Below are 27,088 nucleotides of genomic sequence, written 5' to 3' on the forward strand. Positions count from 1 at the left end.
ATATAAAAGATAAAACTCTAGTGTATGTGTGTAAATCTGGACATGAAAGATAAAGCCCCTGCTTACAAAGATTTCCTCATTTACAGACTGTGGGGTGTGGACATAGTACTGCCTGCTACTAACACGGTGCTCCCTGTTGCTTTAGGCACATTGCCGCTGTGGCATCCCAGTGTGCCCTTGCTGTGCAGCAAACATGCGGGCATGAGGATGGTACCCAATAGCCTCAGAGAATACTGCGTAGTTTCATCCCCTCTGGATGGGTAATGCTGTTTCCTGAGTGAAAGAAATAGTGATCGATTTCATGTTAATGACTATTGATTTAGAGTTTTTGCTTTGAGACCAGAGACCCAGAACTAATTTCCTCACCCCATTAACCCGAACCCAACCAACCTCATTGCTCTTGGTTCGATTATGAATTATCGTGACCTTGTAAGACAGAGTAGAACTGTCTCATTGGGTTTCCCAGGCTGAAAAATCTTTGCAGACTGCGCATCTTTCTTCCATGGAATGACTGCTGGGTTTGAACCAGCAAATTTTTGGTAAGCAACCAAGTGCTTTAACCACTGCACATCCAGAGGTCCTTAATCTTTAGGACAGAGATTGTAATACCACTTGCCACATAGTGAAATCGTGAGAAAGAAATGACTATACATGCAAAAGTGCTAGTCTAAGGACTTCATACGGAGATTGGTACCACACACAAAGTAAGCACTCCGCTGTAATCCTTGGGTGGCACAAATGGATAACATGCAGCTCAGCTGGTAAACACAAGGTTTGAGGTTCAAGTCCACCCAGGGGATTCCTTGAAGAAAAGCTTGGAGATCAACTTCCAAAAACCCAGCCCCTGAACACTCTATGGAGACACTTCTACTGATGCACATGGAGTCTCCGTGAGGCAATTCTGACTTGATCTGAGGATAGTTCTCTCCAGGCAGCCTATTAAGTTTTGTGTCATGGACCCCTTTGGCCAGTGGTTCTCAACCTGCCTAATGCCGAGACCCTTTAACACAGCTCTTCATGTTGTGGTGACGCCCAACCATAAAATTCTTTTCGTTGCTACTTCATAACTGTAATTCTGCTACTGTTATGAATTGTAATGTAAACATCTGATACACAGGATGTATTTTCATTGTGACAAATTGAACATAAGTAAACATAGTGATTAATCACAAAACAATATGTAGTTATATATTGTGAAATATTTCTAATTACAAAGAAATGAAATTTTGTCTTAAAGCTTCACGCAGGGTACTCACTCATATGTGGGTGTATCGGCATGTGGGACCTGCCTGGAGATGGATAGAGTGGTGTGTCGGTTCCTAAGACCATCGGAAATTTGTGTTTTCTGATGGTCTTAGGTGACCCCTGTGAAAAGGTCATTCAACCCCCAAAGGGGTCATGACCCTCAGGTTGAGAATCGCTGCCTTTGGCAGTCTGATGACGCCTTGATGAGTCCTTCTCAACAAAATGTGTCTAAATGCATAAAACAGAATGCATAGGATTGCCAAAGAAGCCAATCATACTCAAATATTGTTAGTAAACTATTTCATGACATAGTATTTTCTTTATTAACGTATTTAAATGCTCATGGAAACAGCAGTCAAGATATCAAACAATATATTACATTGGGCAAATCTGTTGCACAAGACCTCTTTAAAGTGTTAATAGAGCAAGAATATCATTTCAAGGCTGGGTTAGGCTGGCTTGACTAGAGAAACAAATTCAGGGACACTCAGATATGTGTAAGAGAGAGCTTTATATCAAAGAGCAATTGTATATTGAGAAAACATCCCAGCCCAGTCCAGATCAAGTTCATCAGTCCAATATTAGCCCATATGTCCGATACTAGTCCATGAATCCCACTTCGAACTTATGGAGCCATTTGTCATGATGCCAAATGCAGGAAGATCACGAACCAGTGGGTGCAGAGTCTTCTGGATCCAGTGGCAGTGGAAGCATCTCAGCACTGGCTCAAGTCTGACATGACTTCTCCAGCTCTCAAAGTATCTGTCTCAATAGCAGGAAAGTGAATTTCAAGAGTGTGTGGCCCACCTCCAGGAAGAAGAAGAGGAAGTCCCCAGAATCCTCATGAGAAGGCCACATTCACAAGGAGGGATCATGAGGCTGTGACCTGATTGACGGGCTAGGACCCCCCCCCCCACCTTCATTCCTAATACCCTCAAGTTGACATGAGATTAGGCGCATCTGCCCCAAGCATTGGTGTTCGCTGTTGCCTCATAAGTATGTGAAAGGTGAGGTAGTATCGATGAAGAACACAGCTTTCCCCCGGATCCTGGATGCTTCCTCCCCCCAACTACCATGATCCGAATTCTACCTTGCAGGGCTGGATAGGACAGAGGCTGTACACTGGTGCATATGAGGGTTGGAGGTACAGGGAATCCAGGGTGGATGATACCTTCAGGACCAAGGGTGTGAGGGACGATGCTGGGAGAGTGGAGGGTGAGTGGGTTGGAAAGGGGGAACTGATTACAAGGATCCACATGTGACCTCTTCCCTGGGAGAGGGACAGCAGAGAAGGGGGGAAGGGAGACTCCGGATAGGGCAAGATATGACAAAACAACGATGTATAAATTACCAAGGGCATATGAGGGAGGGGGGAAGGGGGAGGGAGGAGGGGGAAAAAAAGAGGACCTGATGCAAGGGGCTTAAGTGGAGAGCAAATGCCTTGAGAATGATTGGGGCAGGGAATGTATGGATGTGCTTTATACAATTGATGTATGTATATGTATGGATTGTGGTAAGAGTTGTATGAGTCCCTAATAAAATGTAAAAGAAGAAAAGAGAAAAAAAAAAGTATGTGAAAGGTGGACCAAACTGGCTCAGGCACAACAATCGTGGGGCAGGTGCAGGACCAGCACTGGCTTGTTCTGTTGTTTGGAGGATTGCTATGTGTTGAAATATCTTCATGATACCTCACATCACAATTAAAAGCAACTAATCATTTTCAATCTAGAGTATTAAATGTGTCTAGATATTGGTTAATACTTAGGACTAGATATTTTGAGGAAGTTAGTATAAATAGTATTTGAGATGTCTACAATTGACATCAGATAGAAAACTATCTGCAATTTCCCTTCATAACAGAGTCATAGGTACTGCTTTGAGTACTGTGGTGATTGCCCACGTTATCATCAAAGAATTGGATTTCAATTAGAGATTAAAACAAACATTTTGTTTTACCTCCCAAGTTGACTAACCCTAGGTTAAGAACCATGAAGTACTGGGTCCTGTGTGGATCGTGTGGGAGGTGGCTGCTGGCACTGGTGAAGGAGCCCAGTACTGTGTACACTTTGCCCCAGTAGTACATTGTGTGCTAATGAATCAATCTGACTCGTAACAACCCTGGAGGACAGTGAAACTGTACTGGGGGCTCCGGGGCTGAAATATTTTCAGGGGCAGATTGATAGCTCTTCTCAACCATGGACCAGTGGATGGGTTTAAACCGTCAAATTGTTTGGTAGCAGTCAAGCACTAACCATCAGATCACCCCTCTATGAGGGGCCTTCAAAAGGTCACAGGAAAAAAAATCCATTATCTTCCCCCCCCCACCCCCCCATTTTCCTAGGAACTTTTTGAAGCTCCTCCACATAGTATCTGAACTTGATTTTGTTAAGTCTGTCCTGATTTCTAGAACACAGTGGAAGTACCCTGCGGGGCACCAAGCCCGTCATCTGTGCAGAAGCGGGTGGTACCCTCTCTTTTTCCACAAAGTGGTTGGTACCCTGGGACCACAATCCTTTAGGGGAGTAGCTCAGCGCTTAATCAGTGTGCCACCAGGGATTCTTTCTTTTAGTACACCCATTGTATAAGGGTAACGAAGCAGGAAATTACAGTTGTATTTGTAAAAGGAGAGAAAAAAACAGAAGGGACCGAAAACAGGTCAGGCAAGTAAGTTTCAGCTTGAGTGCCATTTTAACAGATAATTACACCCCCTGAAGCTTACTCTGGGTTCCAGGTGGTAATGTGGTGGTTGACTGACGACATCTGCATGGTGGCAGAGTGGCAATCGTCATGCCATCTCGGACCTAGTATGTTCATAGCTCCCCATGGACTAAGCTCCATGGATTACTCCACAGTGGGTGTTATTGTTACCACTTCTGACCGCAAAGACTAGAGAGAAGATGAGAAAACCTGTGTGTGACCTTCGGAACAATAGCTCCCACGGCCATTGGCCTAAACTGTTGTTGAGAGGAAGGAAGAGGATTTCCTTTTAGTGCCTAACATTCTTTCATTGTTTCTGTTATTTTCAATTATCTTGAAACAACAGTAAAACCCAATTCCTGCAATCTTAAAATGTACCATTTTACTAAAGTAGTTGGCATTTTTTTTCGTTTCTCCCCTCACAATATCGAAGTCAAAGAGTATTGCCACTCCGATTCCAGTTCATAAAGGCACACCGCTATTCTAAACCACGTATGTTTGACCGTGTCTCTGTGAACAGGGGATGACTGAGGACATGCTCTTTCAGAAATGCTCTTGTCTTAATCTCATTAAGAGCCCTGATGATGCCTTGGTTCAGTTGCTAACTGTCAGGTCAGTGGTTCAAACCCACCAGTGAGTTGATAGAGAAAGAGGAGGCTGACTGCACCTGTAAAGATTTACAGACTCAGGAAACCTATATAGTTATATAGTGTCACTGTGAGTCAGAATCTACTCTATGGTAGTGAATTTAGTTTGGGTTTTAGACTCACTAGGGTTCCTTCAAAAAAAAAAGGATCATTTTGTGCCATGGGGAACATATTTTAATGTAAAATGTTAAATAAATTTAGATGTTGCTTGATAACTAGCAATAGATGTTTTGAGGAAGTTGTTATTGCAAATGGTCTTTGAGATTTCTATAACTGAAATTATATATTAAAATATCAGTAATTTCTTATATCTTGATAAATGGAGATTAAAGTTGTCCAAGATTTCGTCTTACTGGGACCCACAGTTAATGCTCATGGAAGCAGTAATCAAGAGATCAAATGACACATTGCATTGTGTTCATCTGATGCACAAGCCCTTTGTAAGTGTTGAAAAGCAAGGAGGTTACTTTGTGTTGAAAAGCAAGGAGGTTACTAAGTTTTGCCTGACCCAAGCCATGGTCTTTTCACTTGCCCCACATGCCTGTGAAAGTTGGACCCTGAGCAAGGAAGACCGAAGAAGAATGGATGAATTTGAATGATGGTGTTGGTGAAGAATAGTGAAAGGTCCATGGTTTGCCAAAAGCACCAGCACATCTGCAAGGCAAAAGTATCGCCAGAATGCTTGCTAAAGGCAAGGATAGTGTGTTAGACAGGGTGCTCTAGCAAAAAAAAACCAGGACATGATTATGATTTTATATATGGAGATATATATATCACAAATAGCTGAAATAAACAGCTAATTAGCCCACAGCAGTACAGAGGGCACAGTTCAATTCAACTATCTGGAGGCAGATAGCTAATACACTGGCAGTCCTTCAACGCACGAGGGCTGCTGGGTGCAAGTCAAGGAAGCAGCCAGCTGAGTCTTCTGTAGAGCAATACAGGCAGTCTGGCCACAGGCAGCAAACAGGAGGGTAGGTCACCAACAGTCAGCCAGATGACAGGGTCCCCCAGGCCCCAGATTACGTGATATATACACACCAATAGTGTGCTGAATCGGGTCTTGAAGAAACTTCAAACTAGAGCAACACGGTCCGCTGGTTGGGTGTCCACAGGTTGGGTGTCCCACAGGGAGTGTAGCTGGCAAGTTGAGGCAGAGAACTATGTAAGGCAGCCACACACTGCTCTAATCATCAGAGAGCAAGACACAGACAGGTGAGGCTCACCGAGCCATTTATCTCTTTGCCCTTCAATTAAACTTCAACCTTATGAATCCCACATGTGTCTATTGGCTAGGTGGGCACAATAAACCTACATGTCCCACAGAGTGATACTTCATTTCACATACTTGGACGTGTTGTCAGGAGAGACATCAAAGTCAAGGGGCAGTGAGAACGAGCAAGGCTTCCACAAGATGGATTGACTCCGTGGCTGCGACATGGGCTCGAATATAAGAGCCAGTGTGAGGCTGGCGCAGGACTGGGCACTGTTCCCTTTTGTTGTCCACTGGCTCACTGAGTTAGAACTGCCGAGGTGGCACCTAACATCATCAATATCAAATTTTGAACAAAACCCAAGTGGACATCTTTGATTCCCTGAGGCTTTGCACCATGCTCACAGGAATACTGCCCCATAAAACAATAGCGTTTTGATGGACCACGCATTTTGAAGAAAGTTGAAAAGCCCTCAGAGTTGAACCAAGAGAGAGAAGGTTGCCCGTCTCAGTGAACCAGGGGCTGCAGTCGGCACTGGTGGAAGAAAACTAGAATTTCCACGGATTCCGTAACTATGGAAGATGCATCTCACGTGGTTTGGCAGCTTCAGTTCTAATCCAACATCTTGATTTTGCCAAGTGTCCCCCTCAATGGAAGCCCAAAGTGTCTCAGAAGGATCAGCCAGCTCAAAGAGATGATCTGTTTCTCGTCCTCTTTCGGAACATCCAAGCTCGTGAAGATGACGTTAAGGAACAACTTGTAACTGGTGACACATTTTGGATTTGCTAATAGGACCAGAGAGCAAGGTTCACTGAAAACGGTGACTTCTGAGCTGATCCACAGGAGCAGCTTACTTCCAGGCACAGAGGTCAGCCCCTTAGGTTATGGTAATTTTTTGGAATTCCAAAGGGGCAATCTTGATAGATTTTCTCAAAATGATCATGGAGACTTAAAAGAAGTTTTAAGCAAATTGAAAACTGCGCTGGGCGAGAAATCGGCTAGGAATACAGTGCTGAGCAATCCCTCCCCCTCCCTATTAGAAAGATACCCCTGCTTACCTTTTGAGCAAACACCCCAGCCGCACAGTGGGGTATGCATTGGGCTGCTGATCAGAAGGCTGGTGGTTTGGGCCCATCAGGTACTGCACTCAGAAGGAGAGACTGCTCTGGGAAGCTTTGAGCCGCAGCAGCTAAGGAGCAGTTCTCTTTTATGGCAGTGGGATTACTGCTCAGGTGTAGCGAGGACTTCCCTCTGAGGCTGTGATTGGGAAGTCATGCCCACTCCACCCACAGCACTGATCTTGCCCCTTCACACTTCTTCTATTTTTTATTCTAACTCTTTCAATTTTTTCCCCCAAAATACATATATTTTTATAGGTTTATTGACTCTTCGTGCACATATCATGCAATTGGATAGTTGAGTCACATCAAGAAGAATTGTACAGTCATTACAGCGATACTAAGGCTTTAAAGAACAGGTGAAACGCATACAGTTTCAGTCCCTCGAAGAGGCCTGAACTGCCGTTTGGACATGGTGAGCACTGACGAGTGTAGGATTCTCCAGGAAAGGCGTAGAAAGATGGAGACACGGCTTTCTGCCGTGTACAGACTTAGATGACGAGGCTGTATCCAGAAATGGTAGCTTCACTTTGTAACGTTTTCAGACCATTAAAGGTGTACATGACTTTGGATGATACTTTTCAACTTCATATGTTGCCATGGCGGTGGTGCTGTCCCCTCTTTGTGTCTTAACACATGATGGGAGTCCGAGAAAGGCCGTGTCCCTGTCAGTCACTGGGGATGCTCCTGGGATCATTCTGCAGAGGATTGGAGTGCTGTTTGGATTTTTTATGGGCTCACAATGAAAACAGGGCTTCTGGTTCTACTTCTCAACTCTCTTCCCAAACACCGGAGCTGGGAGAATTATGACTTGGTGTCATGTTTATATTTGCAGAGGAATTTGCATTGCAACTTTTATTTGCTGAGTTATTGGCTTTCTTTTGCCGCCCACATCTATCTATAGAACTGTGTGATGTGCATTTTTGTTTTAACTTGATTTTATGTGCCGTTTTATGTTCCTGCCCTTGTTTTCCTGGTTTCTTTCATCTGCTTTAGATTTATGCTGCATTTTATGTATTGCCATAAGCCTCCTTATGGGCTTTCTGAAATAAGACAGGGATATATAAACAATAGATATTTCTTACTTTCTTTTTTTTAAAACAGAAATCGACTGAAGGCCTCCAGAGAAGTAGAATCTATAGACCTTCTGAACTGTCACCTGATTAAAGGAATCGGTATGTATTAGGAAAGCTCGTAATGTGACACTGCTTGGACAGCAATACTGGGGGGGGAATCACTACTAGGATTTTGACATGGAATTAAAATTTTCATCTATAAATTTGATTAGATGAATAAAAATGTCGTTGGTCGGTATAAGGCATCATGCAAAAAAATACACACACACACACACACACCATAGTGAATGAAGGGGGAAGAGCAGAGTGGAAACCCAAAGCCCATTGTCAGCCACTGGAGATCCCCTCACAGAGGGGTTTAGGAGAGAAGATGGGTCAGTCAGGGTGCGATGTAGTACCGATGAAGAACACAGCTTTCCCCCAGATCCTGTATGCTTCCTCCCACCAACTACCATGATCCGAATTCTACCTTGCAGGACTGGATAGGGCAGAGGTTGTACACTGGTGCATATGGAGCTAGAGGCACAGGGAATCCAGGGTGGACGATACCTTCAAGACCAGGGGTGTGAGGGGCGATAGTGGGAGAGTAGAGGGTGAGTGGGTTGGAAAGGGGGAACTGATTACAAGGATCCACATGTAACCTCCTCCCTGGGAGACAGACGGCAGAGAAGGCAGGGAAAGGAGACTCTGGATAGGGCAAGATATGACAAAATAACAATCTATAAATTATCAAGGGCTCATGAGGGAGGGGGGAGTGGGGAGGGAGGGGAACAAAAAGAGGACCTGATGCAAAGGGCTTAAGTGGAGAGCAAATGCTTTGAGAGTGATTAGCGCAGAGAATGTATGGATGTGCTTTATACAATTGATGTATGTATATGTATGGATTGTGATAAGAGTTGTATGAGCCCCTAATAAAATGTTTTTAAAAATTAATAAAATTTTTTAAAAGAAAATGATTAGGGCAAAGAAAGTATGGATGTGCTTTATACAATTGATGTACATATATGTATGGACTGTGATAAGAGTTGTATGAGCCCCTAATAAAATGTAAAAAAAAATGTCGTTGTCACCCTCTTGATCTCATGTACCTGGTTGTATTCCTTTTCTTTTACCGTCAGTCTAATCTATTAGTTATTAATGTAATGCTATGCTTATTATTTGATTTCTTGCCTTATTATTGACTTATTTGAACTATTTTTATAAGTGTTATAGTCTTCGTCATGTTTGGCCACTAAAGTTTAGGTTCTTTTAGCTTAGTGATTAGCTAAACTCAGTGCCATCAAGCCAATCCCAGTTCAGAGCAACCCTACAAAACAGAGTGAAACTGCCCCTGTGAGCTTCTGAGGCGGTAACGCTTTATGGGAGTAGAAAACCCAGGGGAAGTCAGAAAGTAGGAGTATTAGGCTGGGTTGTCTAGAGAAACAAAACTCTTATGTATAAGACAGAAGTTTATATTAAGAAATAATTTTTATATCAAGAAGGCATCCCAGTCCAGCTCAAGTCCATGGGTCCGATGGTAGCCAGCTACCTCTTCACACTCGGGTAGCTTCAGGCCTATGGTGCAGAAAAGTGAAGCAGGGGGCAGGTAGATGGCAGGCTGGTGGGTGCAGAGTCACGTGGATTCACAGTTGGTGGCACCATGGCAGGGGTCTGATAGCTCCCCGGGTTGGCAGTCCACCTGGGGCTGCCCCTGGAGGCAGACACGAGAACCCACACCAGAGAGCGTGAAGGGCCAGAGAGAGATACCCAAGGTATTTGTTTTTTGTGGGTTTTTTTTAATGTTTATTTTAGTCATTTGATTAGGGGCTTATACAACTCTTATCACAATCCGTACATACATCAATTGTGCAAAGCACATTTGTACATTCATTGCCTTCATCATTCTCAAAACATTTGCTCTCCATTTAAGCCCCTGGCATCAGCTCCTCATTTTCCCCCCTCCCTCCCTGCTCCCACTCCCTCTTGAACCCTTGATAATTTAAAAATTATTATTTTGTCATATCTTACACTGTCTGACATCGCCCTTCATCCACTTTTCTGTTGTCCATCACCCAGGGAGGAGGTTATATGTAGATTCTTGTAATCGGTTCTCCCTTTCCACCCCACCCTCCCTCCACCCTCCCAGTATTGCCACACACACCACTGGTCCTGAAGGGATCATCCGCCCTGGATTCCCTGTGTTTCCAGTTCCTATCTGTACCAGAGTACATCCTCAGGTCTAGCCAGATTTGTTAGGTAGAATTGGGATCATGATAGTGGGAGGGGTGGTGGTGGTGGGAAAGCATTTAGGAACTAGAGAAAAGTTGTTTCATTGTTGTTACACTGCATCCCGACTGGCCAGTCTCCTCCCGACAACACTTCCATAAGGGGATGTCCAATTGCCTACAGATGAACTTTGGGTACCCATTCCATACTCTCCCTCATTCACAATGATAAGATTTTTCTTTCTGATGATACCTGATCCCTTCGACACCTCGTGATCACACAGGCTGGTGTGCTTCTTCCATGTGGGCTTTGTTGCTTCTGAGCTACATGGCTGCTTCTTTACCTTCAAGCATTTAAGACCCCCAGACGCTATATCTTTTGATAGCTGGGCACCATCAGCGTTCTTCACCACATTTACTTATGCACCCATTTGTCTTCAGCAGTCGTTTCAGGGAGGTGAGCAGACTATGATATGATTTTTGTTATTTAATGCCTGATAACTGATCCCTTTGACACCTCATGATCACACAGGCTGGTGTGCTTCTTCCATGTGGGCTGTGTTGCTTCTGAGCTAGATGGCCGCTTGTTTACCTTCAAGCCTTTAAGACCCCAGATGCTATATCTCTTGATAGCTGGGCACCATCAGCTTTCTTCACCACATTTGCTTATTCACCCACTTTGTCTTCAGTGATTGTGTCGGGAAGATGAGTATCATGGAATGCCAGTTTAATAGAACAAAGTATTCTTGCATTGAGGAAGTACTTGAGTGTAGGCCCAATGTCCATCTACTACCTTAATACGAAACCTAAACATATATGCACATAGATCTATTTCCACATCCTCATACATAAATATATTTACATATGTACATGCCTTTATTTAGACTTCTATACATGCCCTTTGCCTCCTAGCTTTTTCCTCTATTTCCTTTTACTTTCCGATTGTCCCACTATCATGCTCAGCCTTCATTTGGGTTTCAGTAATTCCTCTCGGTTACGTTACTACCAGACCTCCTACACCCTCCTCACCACTGATTTGGATCTTCCCTTGTCCCTGGGTTTGTTAACACCACTTCCCTTCCCCACACTTCCCCCTCTCCCATGTTCCTCTGGAACTGTCAGACCCATTGTTTCTCCTCCAGATTGTTCATCCAGCCTATAAAAAGGCCATAATTCAAGGGAGCATCCTCAGGCTGTGACCTTCTGGGTAGGTTGGATTCTGGCCCTAAAGCTTCACACAGGTTCAAGTTGACATAATGTCTAACTGCCACAGAAGGTAAGTTTCATGTGGGCCATCATAGTGTTTATACAGTTAACCCGCATGTGGTGGACCTAATGCGTCTTTGGAGCTTTACAAACATGTAGCAAAACATTTTCATTGTATATTCTAGGCTGTCTCTGAAGAATGGGAAATTGTTGTCTTCTTGAGTTTTAATAATTGTAGTGGCAGAATCTTTGAGGAGGGCATCCTAGGAACAAGCCTTAATTCTGCTGTGGATCAAGGGTTCTGTGCAAATTCACTCTTCCCCCAACAGGGCGCTTCAGCTTATCACATGTGTCCCCAGGGAATAGTCCGCGTCCTGCACTGTACTCGACCGCAGTGACTAGTGCATACTAGACTGTAGAGGCTGTGGGATTAATAACGGCCCAAGACATAGCTTAACAAAGCCCGTAAGACAGGACGAGTTTCTATTCTAATTCTGCCACCAATTGACGATGGACAAAACTGCCCCTGTGGTTTTCACCTGTGTTGGGGGTACAATTCAACTTTTAAAATTCTCACACCATTTATTTACAATTTTACTTTTTACGCACTATGGAAATAGACTACAACCATGTCATCATGTCCCTTCTCTGGAAATGGGAGAAACAGGCTAAGGTTTTAAATTTGTTTTCTAAGGAATCAAAGTCTAGGTTACAATGAAGTATACTACTCCTGTGTTCATAGGTAACATGGTGTAACAACTTAGAGTATGCATGAATTCTTCAACACAGACACGAGAGAAAAGAGAAAAAACAAATGGAATCAAGTTATACTTAACGTTTCTAAATTAGTATTTTATACTTAATACTATTTTTGGAAACTATATCAGTACACAGTTATTTTTAACAACTATATAGTATTTTATGTGTGTATATGTATATGGTCATGTATTTACACACATGTGCGTCCTCATGTACACATACATGTTAAAATGGATAGAAATCAGCCACAAGGAAGAGAAGGGCCAGTCAGGGTGCAGTGTAGCACTGGTGAAACACACAACCTTTCTCTAGTTCTTTAATGCTTCCTTCCCCTTCCCCCCTACTATGACCCCAATTTTATCTTACAAATCTGGCGAGACTAGAACATGCATACTGGGACAGAGAAGAGCTCACAACACAGGGAAAAAAGAACAGAGAAACCCCTCAGGACCAATAAGGGGAGCAGCCATACTAGGAGGGTCAGTGAAGCGGGGAGGAGTAAGGGGAAACCAATCACAATGATCGATGTATGGCCCCCCTTCCAGGGGGACTGACAGCTGAAAAGTGGGTGAAATTTTTTTTAAACATTTAAAAATAGAGACTAATTTATAAATGATCAAGGGGATATGGGGGAGGGAGGGCAAGGGAAGAAGCGGGGGGAAATGAGCTGATGCCAGGGTTCAAGTAGAAAGAAAATGTATGTTTTTTTTAAAAATGATGACAACATATGTACAGATGTGTTTGACAAAATGGATATATGTATGGATTGTGATAAGAATTGTAAGAGCCCCAATAAAATAAAATAAAAATTTAAAAGAAATACATAAATGAAAAATAGAAATTCTGTCAGCACCCTCCACCCTCCTACAAAAATAGCACCAGAAATAAAGTTTCTCAAAAATTTCAATGATACGTAAAATATGTGTTGCAGTTCATGGCGTGTGGGGGCATATCTGAGCTCCCCTGGCTGCCTTATCACCCAGAGGCAGAGATCCGACCTGCCTCCATGTGCCCTCTCTCTGCTCCTGCTCTGACCCCAGCCTCAGCAGTCTGTAGCTGTGCGACTTTGACCATTCATTGCAGTGACCATACAGACTCAGAAAATACTTGGGACTGTGGTCATTTGTTAGGGAGGTTAATTTTAAACTCAAGTTCACTGCCAGCAGTCCATCCTAACTCCTAGGGCCTTTATGGGACAGCGTGAAACTGCCCCGTGTACATTTCTGCGACTGTAGCTGGGACTAGAAAGCCCTGTCTTTCTGCCAGAGTAGCTGGTGGGTTCACACTGCTGACTTCACTCTCAGCAGCCCAACCCGTAACTACTCCACCACAAAGGATCCTGGGGCAAGTTAATAGATGACCACAGCCAGGACCAGTAGACAGTAAGGATAGAGTCACTGGTCCACAACAACACCTCTCGTCAGTCAGTCAGCAACAGGCTCTCTCTGGTCCTCAGTCTCTTAGTCTTAGGCCAGATGAGAAGGTACCCCATCATCTTCGTGCTGCACCGCTGCGTGTCTGTGCCACAGTCTCTGGTACCTCTGGTCTAAGCTTCCTCCTCTTCAGACAGAGCTCTCAGAATGTGCTCTTATGATGGTCTCGGGATTTCTCTTTGCAGTTGTTTCAGAGATGGCTTATCCTTGTAGCTAGAGAGTGGTATCGAAAACTGACTGGCCCCCTCTATCAGTGTTCCACATGCCCTGTTGCTTAGCCCCACCCCATCATCTGGTGGGAGTTACAGACCTGTGGGGCCGTCATACCAAGATTGCGCTCTGCCACATATGCACAGTCATGTATCCTTTTCCACAACCACATCTTTTGTCAACATTCTGCAGTCTGCTGTGTTCTTAGTGTGGACCGCCTTCCACATCAGCACGCATACATTTATCTGATTCTTTTAAGTATTTGCACAGATTATGAATTAGGTCACAAATCCCCTATTAATGCACCTCTTGTTTGCCTGCAGCTTTTAGCAACTATAGACAAATCACACAACATTCCTGCAGCTACAGTTTGTGTATCTGTATGTCTATAGGCACCATCTTTAGCTGGAACTCTTACCATATCTGTTTAAATTTTCCACAGCTTTTGCTAAATTACCCTTGAATTGGTAGCACTAATAAACTTAACAACCCATGTTTGTAATCATATTAGTTCCAAACAGCAGTCACACTTTTTTTCATAGTATTCCTATTTTTATTTTGAGAAGACTATATTTTCTAGAACAGTTTTAGGTCTGCAGAACAATTTCACAGCAAGTACTTTCCTTGTGCCCCTTCTGTCCCCATCGGAATTTCTTCTAAAGTCTTGTTGCAAACGATGAGCCGATATTGGCCCGTTTCCCTTACCTAGTTTACATAGAGGGTCCCTCGTTGTGTAGCACAGTTGTGTGGGATTTGAGGAGCATGTCCACCCTTGCAGTGTTATGCAGAATAGCTTCACTGGCCTAAAAGTACCCCACGGGCAGCCCTATTGTCCTCCCAGTACAACGCTTGGTAACCACTGAGTCTTCTGCCATCTCTGTGTCCTTTGTCCAGAATTCATATTGTTGGCATGGCAGCATACGTGGCTTCTGCAGTGCCCTTCCCATGAAACAAAGAAGTGACCCTTTTCTGAACCACACACCAGAAAGCTTTCTCGGAACGCCCGTTCTCCGGGAATCCTTTCCAGCTTCAGAATGTCTGCACGTCTGTTACTTGTCTGTCATTCTTTGCACCTCTGCTTTCGTGTCTTTTCTCATCCACCCTCTACCCCCTGCCACATTGCTACCTTTGTCTTTTCTCAACTGAATTCCCTTCACTTCAGCTGCTTGCTGCTTTCTCCTTGGTTTCTTCTGTTTATTCCGTTACCAAATAGTTAGCAGGCTCATTACTCGATACAAGCTCATTACCACATACCAGACGGAGTGACTCTGTGCGGAGTCATGTGGACATTAGACACGATTTCGATCTAAAGCTGTTCTTGATAGAGGTTATGAAATGCACTAACTCTGTCCTATCTTCTGACTGGAGCCAAGAAGAGGCCCCTTTCAAAGGGGGACTAAGCAGAGGCCGCGTGGTGTCTCTCAGGGCTAGATGCCGGCTGGGTGGTTGGACCAGTGATCTCTATGGTTACTGTCGCTCCTGATTTAATAATACTCAAACTGCCCCTGGCCCTGTGGAGCCTACCTTCTGTGGATTCAGGTCTCAGAGTTGGAAACAGGGCACAGCCAGATGCATTACAGGACAGACTGCCAAGTGTATTCCTCTTACAACTCTGAATGGAAGGCGCCTTGGAGAAGAACTAGCCTGGCAGCATTTGTATTTCAAACGGGCATCTGTCTGTGTTTGTGACCTTTCTGCGGGGATGTGCGCGCACTACTGCCTGGCACTGGAAAGGACGAGGAAATACATCACCCATGGCCCCTCTCGTGAAATGTTCAGTGCCTCTGCGGCACTTCAGAAGGCAACAGAGTAGGGAGGCTGAGTGATTAGAAGCACATTTGGGATATATTTTTAGATCTAATTAGAATTGTGCTTTCTTTTTCCCCTTTCCCCTTCCCTCTGGGGTTAGCGCATAGCCTATGAACATTTGCAGAATGCTGTATCAGTGATGCATAATGGTTAATAACTTGTGGCTATATGCTTTTGAAAAGAGTCGCTATTCTACTGTTTGCTTTTGTCAAAAGAAGTAACCAGATGGTGGACGTATGAGGGGCTTCCAAGGGTTCGAGGAAAAATGCCATTATCTTTCATTCTGTGTTTTCCATTAACTTTTTGCGACCACATCACACATTCTCAGATAGACTAAAACAACTTTTTAAGGTAGACACCAAGAGCAGCGCATTCCTTTCTTGGTTCCTTTCTATGTAGACATAGCAGAAGCCATATATTTGAGGCTACATAATACCGGTTAGGGGGAGCATCCCACCCAACTCCCCCTTTGCCCCTCCCCGTAGATGCGTGTATACACACACTAACCAAAAAGCACTGACGATGGATGCTTTGCAACCCTTCCTGCTTTATGTCCTATTGTCTCGGGCCTGTCTCTCGTCAGAAATGGCAGTCATCTCCCATGCATCGTGCGGACTGTGTGTCCTTTGTGGACAGAAAGTACGTTCCCTATTCCATTTCATGTTCCCCTTCAAAGCCTGTCATCCAGGAGAAACTAAACATTTCCACACCCCCAAAACAATATCCGAATCTAAATATTTTTAAAATAATAATAATCACAGCAGGAATTGGTTCATTCTATTTGAAGCTTGAAAATGGAAAGCATCTTATTTTCTAAACATCTTTGAAATCACTGGCATTCAGAAACGTGGTCTAAAGTAATATTTTTAATCAAAAGCTTCAACAATAACTGCTGTTCAGATTAAAAAATGAAAACAAAACCAACCCAATAACGTGTGTGATCTTTGTTACCATATCATTCGCAATCTACCTGTGGGGGAAGAAAAGGGAAATAGATCAAATAACCACCATGGTGAGATATAGGTTTAATTGTTTCTTTCGGTTGTGAAAAGGTAGGGTACTGAGGCTCAGGGAACTGAAGCAATGTGAAAATTCCCCTTCCAACATAGCCTTCTTTTCTTGATGATACAGGTAGTTCAGAATGGGCTGCTGACTGCAAGGTAGGGACCTCAAACCCCCAGCCACCCCACAGGAGAAATATGAGGCTCTCTGCTCCCGTAGGTATGTTGTCTCAGAAAACCTACGGAGCACATTCTACTCTGTGCCGTCAGGTCTCTATGAGTTTGAATCTGTGCCAGGGTAGGGGTGCGTGGCTTAACATACATAGGTAACCCCACTAACCCATTTCCATCCTGTCACTTTCAACTCATAGTGATCCTAACGGATAGACTAGACCTGCCCACACAGGGTTGCTTAGTCTATAAATATTTTTGGAAGCAGACTAACAGGACTTTCTCCTGTGGAATGAGGGGCTGGTGATGCCAGTGAGCTTTTGGTTGGCAGTCAAGCACTCAGCCACAGCAACCCAATGTGACTTATGAACTAAAAAGTAGAAAATAATAGTCCACAAACTGAATCTTCTGTTGGGTATGTTAAAGGCTAAGTTATTGTTAAAATATTATAGAAACTTAGAGAAAAGAAAGGTTGGCTTTTCTCCGACATAACAGTTTACAAAGGTAAGCAAGAGGCTTTGAGCGATTAGATGCTGTACAACATGCAGTCCTTCAGGGACCCAGTCTGGCAAAGCAATAGAGTTATCTTCAATGTATTGCTTCCATCTTGGTCCAAGGCCAGAATTCCAGTTGTTGTCATTTCCCAGACCAGTAAAAGTAGAAGTAAAAAGTTATGTGGTTACAGGTATGTGATATTCTCTTGTTTTCCTTGGACTCAGGAGTTGAAAATGTCAGGTAGTCTCACAGCTCACGCTCCCATACTCAGCTGCATGGCCAACCACCAGCAAGAAAGTATGGGAAATGTCTGTAGCTATACTGGAAGACTTGCTTGAGAAAAGGAATTTAAGAGTGGTTTTAGGGAAAAGTGAGGAATATGAATCGGTGGAGAGAAATAAGGAAATCATTCTTGGTAAGAAGCATGGTAGCAATGATATGATTTTTGTTCTTTGATGCCTGATAACTGATCCCTTCAGCACCTCATGATCACACAGGCTGGTGTGCTTCTTCCATGTGGGCTGTGTTGCTTCTGAGCTAGATGGCCGCTTGTTTACCTTCAAGCCTTTAAGACCCCAGACGCTGTATCTTTTGATAGCCGGGCACCATCAGCTTTCTTCACCACATTTGCTTATTCACACATTTGTCTTCAGTGATTGTGTCGGGAAGGTGAGTATCATGGAATACCAGTTTATTAGAACAAAGTATTCTTGCATTGAGGGAGTACTTGAGTGGAGGCCCAATGACCATCTACTATCTTAATACTAAATCTATAAATATATGCATATATATTTATTTCCCCATCCTAAAAATCATATCATTGTGTGCTCACCTCCCCAATAAGATTACTGAATACAAGTGGATGCATAAGCAAATGTGGTGAAGAAAGCTGATGGTGCCCGGTTATCAAAAGATATAGCATCTGGGGTCTTAAAAGCTTGAAGGTAAACAAGCAGCCATCTAGCTCAAAAAGCAACAAAGCCCACATGGAAGAAGTACACCAGCCTGTGTGATCATGAGGTGTCGAAGGGATCTGTTATCAGGCATCAAAGAACAAAAAATCATATCATTGTGAATGAGGGGTAGTGTGGAGTGGGGACCCAAAGCCCATCTGTCGGCACCTGAACATCCCCTAGAGACAAGCCAGTCAGTGTGCAGTGTAGCAGCAATGAAACATACAACTTTCCTTTAGTTCCTAATTGCTTCCTCTCCCTGCCCCACTATCAAATCTGCCTAGACCAGAGGATATACAGATAGGAATTGGAAACACAGGAATCCAGGACAGATGATCTCTTCAGGACCGGTGGTGAGAGTGGTGATACTGGGAGGGTGGAGGGAAGGTGGGGTAGAAAGGGGGAACTGATTACAAGGATCTACATATAACTTCCTCCCTGGGGCTGGGCAACAGAAAAGTGGGTGAAGGGAGACGTCAGACAGTTTAAGATATGACAAAATAATGATTTATAAATTATCAAGGGTTCATGAAGGAGGGGCGAGCGGGGAGGGAGGGGGAAAATGGAGGCGTTGATGCCAAGGGCTTAAATGGAGAACAAATGTTTTGAGAATGATGAGGGCAATGAATGTACAAATGTGCTTTACACAATTGATGTATGTATGGATTATGATAAGAGTAGTATGAGCCCCCAATAAAATGATTTAAAATAAAATTAAAAAGAAGCATGGTAGCAAGAATTTATAAGGAAGAATTTACAAAGTGAAATGTCTTTGGAGAGGTGATTCTGACAGACGTGTTTTAGACAAAATATTTATTAAATGTTAGGTTGGATATTTTGATATGCTTTAAAAATCAGATCAAAAGGATTTGAGTCTTACTTCCACACTTTGTAGTTTGTGACCACAAGAAATTTGCTTACCCTTTCAAAGGCTCCATACTCTCCAGTCATGATAAGAGATAGTAATATTGCCTCGTAGAGGTTATTAAAATAATATAAGACCCTCTGAGTAAAGCACTTCCTAAAGAGCCTGGTACTTTGTAAACACTTAATACATGTTGGTAGCTATGATTATTACTATTGTCAGCATCATGATTATCATCAGTGATGTAGATGAGAAAAAATTTCTTCCTTAACTTCTCTTGCAGTGATCAGACCAAACAGGTAGCATGAAGTGATACAAATCTAGTGTGGCCATGGCTACAGAAAGGAAGACGCCTCTCCGGAAACCATTGCAAAGAGAACGCCAGCTCTCACTCGGTACTTGGTGTTGGCGTTGACAGTGGGATGAGGGGAAAGAAGTGAACAAAGTGGTTGAAATGAAAACATCTATGAAACGTATCACCTTTAATTAAAATACTCAAAACTCAAACTCACTGCCACTCCAACCGACAGCGACCCGAGCGTGTCCGTTTCCTCCCTCAGTGTCGCCGGCGGTTTCAAACAGCCGGCCTTGCAGTAGCAGCCGAACATGTCACCCAGGATCCCACGAGGCTCCTTGACTTTTAAAGTATACCTGCTGTTTTCAGAAAATTTAAAACAAAGAAGCTAGAAAGAATAAAATGAAAACCACTCATAATTCTACCACCCAAAGAAATGTTTATTTTTCTAATAATGCTTTTCTCCCTGTATGCATAAGTAGGGAAAAACACATTCAATTAATATTTTTAAGTTTTGTTTTGTTTTTTAAGGAAAAACAAATTTTCATTCATTGAACTGCTAAGTGCATCTAGTAAACAAAACGGAGACTAAAATTCGAGTGTGTGGAGTTTCCCAGGCCCCTGTCCACTTTCAGTTGCAAACCACTACAGGATTTACTCATGGAGGGGGACGGCAGATCTTCCTTGAATGTGCTGGAAGACAAGGACCCTTTTTACAACTAGTTCTCATCTGTGCGTACGCAAGAATGTTTGCAGAGTTGCAGGGCGGTCATAGACAGCTTTAAGTCCATTTAGGCTTCTTGAGGATCCTAGACCCCAAATTGAACATCTCTGCGCTATACTCGACTTAAACTAGTATTCATCATCCTTCTGAAGAGCAGGCAACTGGACCCTCTTTAACGGAGTTCTTGGCCTGCCTTCCCTCCTGCTCTGATAGAGCCAGCAGCCCTGGCGGCACCAGGCTGAATGCAAACTCATGAATCAAAAACAAAAGGACTGGCTTGATAGATGCTGTTAGGTTTTGACAACCTAGAAATCATCTTGGAGAAATCCTTTGGAGAGGTCTTAAAGGGGAAGATGGGATTTTGTGGGCTCAAAGAATGGGCCATGATTTGGCTTAATCTAAGCCATGTTTATTCTTCTTTCCTTGTGCTTGGTCTATTATCTATCTGCGGAATTTACACAGTAAGACCACTGGGAAGACCTTATGTCTAATTATTGGCTGTGCTATGTGGAGTGGAGTGCAGACAATCAATAAACAATCAATACTAATTGTAGCCTGCCTCACAGACAGGAGTTAGAAGCTTTGGCTGGCTTAGGTATATGGTATTTTCATTAATTTTCTTTTACTAGTTTTGTTTTTCTCTTCCTGTAATTCAAAGCCCAAATGCAAAGATTAAATGGAAAGCTTGTTTTGCTTATGAGGACAAGCAGACATTGTTTTTTAAAGAGGGACCGTCTAATCCCAGGTGTTTCGTCTCTGTTAATGAGAGACGCGTCTGCGTGCGCTTTCGTTTGAACATGCAGCGAAGGGGACAGGGATGTTTGCACGGTTAAATGACTGTGAGTCTGTCCTTCTGAAAGTAATATTCCCCTGGTGTCAATTACTTTTAGACAGACATCTGGATGTATAGCAGAAGCGCATACAGATGTCACCTCTTTTCTGTGTCACAGCCGGAGATGCGCTGATTGCTTGACTTTGATTTGAGTAAACATACAATGTCTAATTTTTAAAGTCAGGAGTTCACTGCAGGAAGGAGTTTAGACTGACGTTTATTAAGGAGAACGTTTCCATGGGACAGAAGCAGAGCCATCCCTAAAGATACAGACACTGGTGAAGTAAACAAAATCCTAGTTACACATTATCTTAACAAATAGCAAAATTTCATCATGACATCCCCCTATTGCTCCTACTTACAGAAGCTGGCTCAGAAGATATTGACATACTTCCCAACGGCCTGGCCTTCTTCAGTGTGGTGAGTCTCTGTTTGCACACCTCTAGGGCGGGCGCTCCACGGGGGGGTTGGTGCAGGCCCACAGAGCAGAAACTTCTCTCAGAATCCCAACACTTCTAAAATGTGTCCTGCTTCCAAAAGCTAGGTCTGGTGGGATCTTGGAAGATTTCCTCAAGCGTATCCAAACCTAGAGTTGGAAAGTGTTTATGGTTTGGCTTATTGCTCTTTATGCCCTTTCTGCATGACACTGAAATAGTCCTGCCCACTCAATGTGTTAAAAGTGTGCCTCGTTCCAAAGATAGATTGCCTTATGGTGGCTCTGAGGCACTAACATTCTCCTTTTTAAGAAACAATAGCCACTCTTCCTCGCATTAGAAATCCAAATGAGGGCATGTCCTCTTGCCGGCTCTGTTTTGAAACAATATACAGGCTTCACCCACTGCACGAAATCTGAGCATCCCTACGAAACATTCCCTCAGTTGAAAAGGCATAATGTAAAGAAAGATTCCCATTAATTTATATGGGGAAATTTTTTTGAGCATTTTCAGATCTCCAAAACATACTAAATAACATATAAAACTTAAGCTAACGCTACCATATCGTGCTCATGGGCAGCTCCGAGCTATGAAGACGGCCGGCGTACCTCCCCAGGAGGGCGTTTTGGTGACGCCGGTCTGGCTACTCAGAGCTGGGTCTATGCTTCGTCTTTAATGAGTTGCTGCAAAATACACTCCGAATACAAGTTTCACCTTTTGTCTTCTTTTTTCAGTAAAAGTGAAAATGTTGTTTGATTTCTTTCAGTTGTTGAAAGCAGGAACTGATCCAGGTCTTTGGAAAATCACAGGGATGTAAAGAGACCTTTTAATAAGTGGGAGATAGCCGTGCTAACGCTCCCAAACCAAGACATAACCTTGTTTTGTGGTTAGCTTTTCCTTTTTCTTTCTTTTTTTCCTCTCTGAATAGCCGATCATAAGTGGAAAGTCTTTGACTGAGTCTATTTGTACCTTCACTTCTCTCTTCATTCTCCTAAGCTGAAAAATAATATCCTATTTTGGCGCACAATGAAACTACTTTTCAATTGATTGTCCTTGGTAGTTCTGGCTGACACCCACAACTGTGCTGAATGAAAAGCCATGAAAGCGGGTGATGAGGGGCTTCAGACCACCTCCTTCCTTGAGAAAAGTAAATATCCACTTCTGAAGGCAAGGGACCCGGATTTCTTCTTCTCCTCCGGTCACCATTGTCTCCAGGCTGTGCCGCCCTGAAGGGAAGTGGGAAAGTTAGAGACACATTAAAGAGAGCGGTGGCACGAATTATGTAGTTGTCAGACTGCGGAGAAAGGTGAGACCATGTGCCTTCGAAGACAATAAGAGTCAGAACACTTCAGTCCCCTCTGGTTATTACATAAAGACTGGGCTGCTGGTTCTTACCACTGAGACGAAAAAGAGATGCTATGAACGTTTGCAGAAACAGGAGAGATTATATTTAATGAAACACACTACAGTAATAAAAGAAAAGTTTTCTCTACCTACACAGGCTGAACTAAGTGATGGAGTAGGACTCCGGGTCCGTGCTCAGGCTTATGTCTAAGGCTAGGGAACACTGGGACTTCACTCAAAATTACCCATCAATGGAGATGTTAAAGTCCTGAATAAAATAGAAGGAAGTTCTTTTTTGTTTTTCTTTCAAGATAGTGTTTGTTAAGATTTGTGTAATCCAGGATTCTCCCCTCTCTCTAAGGAATGGATCTCAAGTAGGAAGGGTGTGATCTCTAAGCCCAGAGCTCTACAGCCATTGCATTCATTTATTTATTTAGTTTAAAATAAAATTCTATTGGGTTTTGGTGGAAGTTTACAGAGTGAATTCAGTTCCCGTTTCCCAGCGTTACACATCTTGTTCAGTGACCTGGTCACACTGTGTTCACCCTGTCAACATGCCCTGATTGTGTTCCGGTCTTTGCCTGTCTAGAGCTTCGTTCTCCTCACCCCTTACCCTCTGGTCTCTTCTTTGGAGGACATGCTGACCTTTTGGGCTCCCCTAGATGGCCTTTTAGTGTGTTCCCATACTGATGGGTCCCAAACTCACTGCCAGGTAGTTGATTCCACTTGGAGGCCATGCTCCCGTCTCTCTAAAAGGTGAGCTCAGGATGGCTTTCTCTGAAGACTTGAGGCATGGCTCAGGGCGATAGCATCAGGGCGTCCTCTCGGCTCTACTCCTCCAGCAAGTCTGTACGTTCTGTTTTTCTCCTCTTCCAACCCAAACTCCCAAACCAAACTCGTGGTCACTGAGCTGACTCCACCTGTAGTGACCCTGCCGGACAGAGTGGCATGGCGCCTGTGGGTTTTGAGGCTCCCTATTCAAGTTCATGAGAGCAGAAAGCCTCATGTTTCTCGGATGGTGTGACTGCTAGGTTCAAACTGCTAACTTGCAGTTGCTGGAATCTGGTGGACCTCTTCCACGAGGGCCCGTTTATTGCGGCTCTGATCAAAACTGGAGTTGCCAATGGCTGAGCATCATCGGCTCGCTCTCTGGGGTCAGGATAGAGGAGACTGTGGCTCTTGGAGATCCTGCAGCCATTGTAGCCGAGGGGCATGTTACAGTGGCAATGAGCTAGAAGCCATAACAACAGAGTTTTCTCCGCCTTTTTTCCTGTTGTCTTTCTGTATATGAGTTTTGCATATGTAAAGATGTTCTCACTCTAAGACTGCTTTTCATTGACTCGTCATTATCTTAGCTGTTACCAAAGGCACTGGTAACACATGCCAGGTACCTGCCTTCGTCCCTGGCACCTCAGTTCCTCTCACCCACACTGTTGCCCAGTTCTGGCTTGAGGGTCACCTCAGAACTAACACCACACAGACAGAGGGATTAGATGCCATTGCTGTAGAATATAGAAGGGTTTCTACAGCAGGAGACACGCAAATAACGATGAATAGTTCCCACCGTCACTGCTAAAGCTGCCTCTATGCATGCCAACGGTCTACTGTTTATAGGATATTAAGAAAGAACAGAGACCTTTAGCAGCTAAAACAGCCCTGTCAGAAGGCCACTCAGTTCCTACCACACGACATTGTTCTGCGGTCACCCCAAGCCAACAAATACCCCTACAAGAACCTCACTGGAAATCCAAGTTAAGACGTGGGGCAGGCGGGCGTGTTTGGTTCAGAGAAAGCAATTGTGCTCCTGTTGGTGGGTTGACCAGGTGGAGTGACCTGCCATTGAGGAAAATACTAGACATGAAGTATATTGTCCCTAAATGGGAGAGAAGCCCAGAGAGAATTGTCCCTAATGGGGCACTTTTGACCTAGTTTTTAGTCAGCTCTCGGTGATCCAGGCCGTGTACTAAACACAACCAGGACTTTGGACTCTGTCCTTCCCAGATGCATAACCTCCTTTGCAGACCACACCAGAAGGATCATATTTGGAACTCCCACTGAGCGAACTAGACTTTACCTTAGACATACCTGTAGAAGATTAAAGGAACTGAAATACGAGAGCATCCCCCCCACCCAAAAAAATTGATTTCTTTTTCAAAGCTATGTATTTTAATTGTTTTACAAAACAACCTTATCAGCTTCAAAGTACGCTACATTGCACTTAATATCTTTGTCAAATCTGTGCTTCCATTCTTGGAGACATGGTTCAAATTCATCTGTTTGGATGGCTGACAGCACCTCCCTAATTTTTCCCTTCACCTTTTCCATGTCCCCAAATCCTCAGATCACTGTCCTTTCATGTCCCTCTGCATTCTCAGATGCAAAAAGAAGTTACCCAGAGTGAGGTCCAGTAAGTCAGGTGCAAGGAACAAGAGAGGCCTGCTGCTTTTTGCCAAAAACTGGTGCGGTGAGGTGGTAGCATGAGCAGGTGCATTGTCCCCATCTGCCACCAATCAGACCCTTCTTGTCGCACACTGTCATGCAATCTTTTCAGAACCTCTAACTAGAAAGCTTGATTAACAGTCTGAGTTGGTGGAACAAACCCCAAAAGCACTCTCTCTCTCACATCAAAAAACAAATGAGCATTGGTTTTGGGGGGTATCCCCTCAGACTCCCATGGGCTTAAGGCTGTAAGGCCCTAATGTGAGACGAAAACTCGTCCTTTGTGAGCACGAAGTAAATGGCAACTCAAGACTAACATAGGTTTGCTGTTTTTACGCATCGTTTGCTTTTTTATGTCATGTTTCAGCCCAGCAGGCAACGTTCTAATTTTGTAAGAAAGTGTTCTTAAAAGTTTTGCTTTATCTCCAAATCCAACCCTCATTGTTTTGGTAAATAGTGTCCAGTAATCAAGTTGTCAATCTGTATGCATCAACAATCCAAGTATTTTGATTTTTCAAAAATTGGTGTTTTAAATGATATACCATTGGACAAATCAATGATAATATCAATAGTGTTACCAAATATCCAATGGGGATGATTTAGAATATTCTCCAGTAAAATAATAATGACGTCTGTAAAGTCAACCTGGATCTTTGAGCTCTCACTTAAGTGCAGCCGTGATTAAAAATGGTTCGTAAGGCATGGCTGTGTTTGATACTTACCCTTAGGAAGAACTCACTAAAGAGATGAGTGCTATAGCAAAGTGTGGTTGAAGAAAAGAAAAAAGATGGTGCGCAGCTATCAGAAAGAAAAATATATAGGCTCTTAAAGACTTGTTCATTAGAGAAAGAAAAAGCAGTCATGTAAGTGAGGTATCAGCTATGTCCACACAGAGGAAGCACATCAGCTTGTGTGATCCAAGGATTGTAAACAATAAAATCCAAGTCCAGAGGAGGGAACTATTTTGGAGTTTACATTCTGAACACCTGTTTTTGCAGAAGTCTATAGATGACCGTGAAAGCCCAAAATCCATTTGCAGGGAGCCACAAGTGGGTTAAGCCTCCGTTGAATCCCCTCAAACTATGGCCCAGGAATGAGAATGGCCTGGTTATCAGATGGAGTACATTGTACGGTAGACTACTACAGTTGTAATTAGATTAAAATGTGTCACCTCATCAGTGTGTCTGTATGTGTAAAGACATAGACATGCTATATGGTGATAAAGACAGAGGGGAAAGGGACCAAGCCAGAGGGAATGTTCGGGTTGCGGATGGCCTCACTGAGCCCAAATGTGAAGAACTTGAGGGAGGGAACCCTAGATCCCTGGGGGAAAGTATTCATGGGCAGAGGGAATCATGTGTATGAGTGGTCTATCTATTAGGTTGAGTTGAAGAGAATAACTGGTATAAGAAGGATAGTAGTAGAGATGAGTACAGAGAGGTGCGGTGTTGAGGGGTAAGAAAGTGTTAGAGGCTGAGAAAGGCAGACAATAGAGGACGGTCAGGTAATTGTAAGAGTTTTCTCTTTTGATCAGAATGAGTTGGGAAGCCATAAGAAAGTTTTGAGTCATATCCTGATGTAATCAGGATGCCGACTTGGGAACAGACTAGAGGGGTTAAGGAGAGAAAGACCACCGAGGGGCAACAGATGTCACACGTACTGGTGGTTTGGATCAGGGCCACCGTGGTGGAAGAGTGAGAAATGTTCACATCCTCATCAGTGGGTGTGTTTCCAAGGTCAAGTCTGCAGGAGTTTCAGATGGCTGAGAGAGGAGGGGCAGCCTCCTGACATAGACTCTGTGGAACATGGTTTCTGGCATTTTTGTGAGCAAATTTCAGGTCCTGGGCTTAAGGGTTACAAAGACTATGTAACCAGCACTATGGAAACCTTCATTACGTCACACTCTCAACTCTCCGC

At 43.6% G+C, this 27,088-nt stretch overlaps 1 protein-coding gene across 4 annotated transcripts in view; it reads left to right on the forward strand.

Moving 5' to 3' along the window:
• The window catches only part of PON2 (paraoxonase 2), a 39,666-nt gene that overhangs the window by 5,141 nt on the left and 7,437 nt on the right, over positions 1-27,088 (forward strand). For all 4 annotated transcript variants that reach the window (XM_075558390.1, XM_075558392.1, XM_075558391.1 and 1 more), the window contains exons 2-3: positions 8,026-8,096; positions 21,319-21,374. In XM_075558390.1, the coding sequence (XP_075414505.1) occupies positions 8,026-8,096; positions 21,319-21,374 (127 nt within the window). The remainder of the gene's footprint in view (positions 1-8,025; positions 8,097-21,318; positions 21,375-27,088) is intronic.

The sequence above is a fragment of the Tenrec ecaudatus genome, chromosome 9 (genome assembly GCF_050624435.1).
Source record: "Tenrec ecaudatus isolate mTenEca1 chromosome 9, mTenEca1.hap1, whole genome shotgun sequence".
In the NCBI taxonomy this organism is placed as follows: Eukaryota; Metazoa; Chordata; class Mammalia; order Afrosoricida; family Tenrecidae; genus Tenrec; species Tenrec ecaudatus.